General features: G+C 40.8%; 1 protein-coding gene across 1 annotated transcript in view; it reads right to left on the bottom strand.

The window, feature by feature from the left end:
- The window catches only part of NOXRED1 (NADP dependent oxidoreductase domain containing 1), a 25,862-nt gene that overhangs the window by 9,787 nt on the left and 11,219 nt on the right, over window positions 1-4,856 (bottom strand). Inside the window, exons 3-5 of the mRNA XM_007941334.1 lie at window positions 3,118-3,298; window positions 2,320-2,471; window positions 1,108-1,330 (exon numbers count right to left, since the gene is read on the bottom strand). Coding sequence (XP_007939525.1) covers window positions 1,108-1,330; window positions 2,320-2,471; window positions 3,118-3,298 — 556 coding nt within the window. The remainder of the gene's footprint in view (window positions 1-1,107; window positions 1,331-2,319; window positions 2,472-3,117; window positions 3,299-4,856) is intronic.

The raw sequence follows: 4,856 nt of genomic DNA, 5'->3' as shown, positions 1-4,856 counted from the left end.
CATAACAAATTATGGGTAACAATGAGAAGAATGGGAATTCCTGAAGACTTAATTGTGCTCATGAGGAACCTGTACATAGACCAGGAGGCTGTCATTTGAACAGAACAAGGGGATATTGCATGGTTTAAAATCAGGAAGGAAGTGTATCAGGGTTGTATCCTTTCACCATACTTATTCAATTTGTATGCTGAGTGAATAATCCAAGAAGCTGGACTATATGAAGAACATGGGATTAGGATTAAAGGAAGACTCATTAACAACCTGCGATATGCAGATGACACAACTTTGCTTGCTGAAAGTGAGGATGACTTGAAGCACTTATTGATGAAGATTAAAGAATACAGTCTGCAGTATGGATTAGATCTCAATATAAAGAAAACAAAAAAACCCCTCACAACTGGACCAATAAGCAGCATCACAATAGATAGAGAAAAGATTGAAGTTGTCAGAGATTTCATATTACTTGGTTCCATAATCAACACCAACGGAAGCAGCAATCGAGAAATCAGATGACGTATTGCATTTGGCAAATCTGCTGCAAAAGACTTCTTTAAAGTGCTCAAGAGCAAAGATGTCTATTTGAAGACTAAGGTGCGACTAACTCACACCATGGTATTTTCAATTGGCTCATATGTTTGTGAGAGCTGGACAATGAATAAGGAAGACTGAAGAAGAGTTGATGGTTTTGAGTTGTGTTGGCAAAGAATACTGAAAGTACCATGGACTGCTGAAAGAACAAACAAATATGTCCTGGAAGAAGTGCAGCAGGAACTCTTCTTGGAAGCGAGAATGGCCAGACTTCATTTGACCTACTTTGGTCATGTTCTCAGAAGGGAACATTCCCTGCAGAAGGATATCATGCTTACTATGATATCCTTGAGGGTCAGTGAAAGAAGGGAAGCCCCTCAACAAGATGGATTTACATGGTAGCTGCAGCAATGGGCTCAATTATAGTAGAGATCATGAAGCTGGCACAGGACCGGTCAGTGTTTCATTCTGTTGTACATAAGGTCGCTATAAGTCAGAGATGACTCAACAACAGAAAATATCATCTGCTGAGACAAGAGCATGAAAGAAATTAGAATGGCCACCTTTCTGACATCTTACCTTTTCAGAGGCAGGTTCTTGGCATAGGTTTTGCTGACAAAATCTGTTAACTGAAATTTGGGGCAAGATGCTCTGTCTTCCCCACAGTCTTCAAAGTGCACTGAGAGAAGGTGTTCACTCAAAAGCTGCAGCACGCGTGGGTGGGACATTTCCTTTGCTGTGCAGATGTTTAGGGCTGCATAGAACACACCCTCCAACCACTTGATGTTGAGGGATATTCCCCCTACACATCAATGAAAAGATACAGACCAGTTAGCACTATTACAAGGACCTTTGGCAGCGGCGTCCCTATGGCATTTGACTGCTAGCCAGAAGATTGGCAGTTCAAACCCACCAACTACTCCATGGAAGGAAGACTGGGCAATCTACTTCTGTGAAGATTTATAGCCTCGGAAACCCAAAGGGGGTTGCTATGAGTCAGAATCAACTCTATTGAGTTTGGTTTTTGTTTTTTTTTGAGGACAGATCCCACAGTGAATATCCAACGTTTTTTTTCCCCAAGACATACTGGTAATCTGAAGCTCAAGACAAGTAATACTAATCCTTCCTTGGCCAACAGCCCTACTTCTGTTTTTTATAACACATCCTAAGTGTTTACCACACCCCAGGAGAACAGATATGACAAATGCAGACATTGCTAATAGTTAACAGTTCTCTGGAATGATTCTTGACATAAGGGAAGACATTCAAGTCAATTCCAACTCAGAGCGGCCCAACAGGGCACAGTCGAACTGCCCCGTAGGGTTTCCAACTCTGTAAATTTTAATGGAAGCACACTGCCTCATATTTTTCCCAAGGAGTGGCTGGTGCATTTGAACTGCCAACCTTACGGTTAGCAGCTGAATGCTTTAACCACTGCACCACCAGAGGTACTGGGGAAAATTGTGCAAGGTTAGAATGGGGAAAAGGCCTTTTCATCCCAGACACTGCTTAGTTAATGTATGTTTACTCCTCTGGTTTTCCTGTTAATCCTTAAAGAGTCCAAATAATCAGGCTCCTCAGTAGTCCCTATTAAAGGACGCTTGTACCGCCAAAGACTGTTCTTATACAAAACCCAAGTAGCTGAGAATGGACCCAGCTCGAGCTTACCCCCTTCTTGTCCCTCCCCTCCTCCTGACACACACACACTACACACACTGGGATTTGACAGGATAGCAACAGACTGAGAGGAAAATAATTTTCAAGTGTGTAAAAAATATGGTGGACCATTACCAGCAGGACTGTAGGGGCAGGTAGCTCGAAGAATCACAGGATCTTGGAGAGCAGCTATGATTTCCTTATTAGCCCCCCAGATATTTACAAACTTATCAGCACACTGATACTGGGGCCGCAAGATATTGGTGTGGTTCAACAGTAATTTCAACCTAGAAGTGAAAGCACCAAGATGAGTACAGTGTCCAGACTAGAAGAAACAACAGCACAACCCACTGTGTTCCCATCTACCCCAGCGTCGGACTCTGCTGCTCAGGGTCAGGTGCAGGTGTGTGCTGAGGGCACTGCCTGTTAGTCAGATTGTCCATCCCTTCACCTAACAAACACATATTGAATGTTACGTGCCAGGCACTGGATTAGACACTGCTGTTAGTTGCCGTCGAGTCGACTCATGATGATTAGGGTACGAAAATAAGATTGGATCCCTGCTGTCAATAACTTTTCATGCTGTTCATGGGTGGTTTCCCTTCTCATCGATGCACAGCGGAATACTAGTCAGCTTCAAGTAGCGGGAGGCAATGTTCTATTGCAGTTCTAAACATTTACATATCACAGAAAATGTCCCACCCACAAGAGGTATAGTGGTTTAGTATATTGTTTTACTTACAGTTTGTGGGAAGTGGGGAATACACGATTAGAAAGGCTACCTGAGCCCTGCAGATAAACTGCTTCTACCTTATTTATTGGGAATGACAACCCCAGGAGGACGGGGTGGGGGCGCAGTGACGGGACACACGGGAGACAGAGATGAGGAGGCAGAGCAGTTCTACTGGTCCTGTCCCCACCCTACCAAGATACCTGGGTACTGGGATAGCAGCTACAAAGCTGTACACGATGCAGGTTTTCTCGAGGCTGTTTTGAATTTCTAGGCAGATATTAGGCAGCTGAGATGGCAGGCAGCAGAGGAATACAACATTGGCCCAACTTACCAGACAGGCATTATGGTAAAAGCATTGGACCCCCAGATCCTGGAGCTCATCTGGGGAGACAAAGACAGAAGGAGCACCATGCAAAGGAGTTGAGTGAGACATCAGTTGTGGGGAGAGGATGTTCATTATTTTATCTCAGTAAATCAACCCAAGGCTTGTACCATACCCGCACAGATCAGATGACACTTCCTCATGACTTCGTGCAGCACTGCCCTAGCCCTACTCTTAAGGCAGCTGGTCCCACTGCAGTAGTGCTTGAGATTATAAACTAAGTCATCCTTATCTTACTTTCAGCCCAAATGCTGGACCTTTTTCAGACCTTTTTTTTTTTTAAGTGAGAAAAAAATTTCAAAGAAGCCTTCTGTTCCCATTTACTGAAGGTTTCTCTATGCCAGATAATGTACCTTTGTACAAGAACCTTATGAGGATTAGACTGGTATTATTCCCATATTATAGATGAGGATCTGAGAAGTTAATGTGACTTGTCCAGAATTACACAACTAACTGGCTTGAGTTGGTAGGAAAGACTAAAAGAGTGGAAGAGAATAGGGCAGATGCTGGGAGAAATTTGGAAAGATATAATTAGAGTTTCAGCAAAATACACACAATTTAATGTTTATAAATGTAGAGAAATGTGATAACTCATATAGTTGTATGAAAAATACTCATTGGTAGTTAATCATTTGATTGTACTTACTGCAATATAGAGTTTCAAGAGTAAATATTTAAAATGTAAATTCACATCTGGTAGGTAGTATGTTTTAAATGTTATTGAAAAACAATGTTACAGACATTGAAGAGGTGAATTCTTATATTAACCACCAAGAGTACATGAGAAATTTGATGCTGGGCTATCTGGATACTTATATACATGGAAGATGGACAGGACAAAGAGGAAGTTTAGGAAACAGACACGTGCATCATTCTTTAATGTGTCATTCTCAAAAGTGCATAGAAGCTGAGACTGGGCATTTTGAACTCTTGTATCCTTATATAATACATAGTGATATTCAAACATTGTAATTTTAATTATGAATAAACATTGCTTCCCAAATACTGTGTGTTTTATTAAAATCTATATATAAGTTGGAGCAAACTCAGTTGTAGCTGGTACTGGTTTATTGTTGAGATTAAAAATTTGCCTTAAGTGGTGAGATTTAAAAAAAAAACCACCTAAAACTGTGGTCAATGGCATGCAACAAAGTAAACGTGAACTGCTGTATGGAAAGCGAATTTGCTCTGTAAATCTTCACCCAAATAAAAAAAACCCACCTAATATAGAAGAAGCATTTATAAATCAGTAAGAAAAATACAGACACTCTTACAGAAAAATTGGGCAAAAGCAACTTAAAAAACATGAAATAACAATAAAACTATGAACAAATATTCAAATTCATACTAAAGTGGTGATTTTAAAAAATGTTTCCCAGAATTGACAAAAGTGTAATGAAATGGGTCTTTTTATTGTGCAGTTTATTGTATGCAAATTATATCTTTAAAAAGCTGTGCTTCTTCACCCAACAGCAGCACAATATACATTCTTCTCCAGTGCACATGGAACTTTTTCCATGATAGACCATATGTTAGGCCATAAAGCAAGGCTTCATA

Source organism: Orycteropus afer, unplaced genomic scaffold (assembly GCF_000298275.1).
Source record: "Orycteropus afer afer isolate SDZICR_OR568_19922 unplaced genomic scaffold, OryAfe1.0 scaffold00079, whole genome shotgun sequence".
NCBI lineage: Eukaryota > Metazoa > Chordata > Mammalia > Tubulidentata > Orycteropodidae > Orycteropus > Orycteropus afer.
This window is presented reverse-complemented; position numbering and strand designations above follow the sequence as displayed.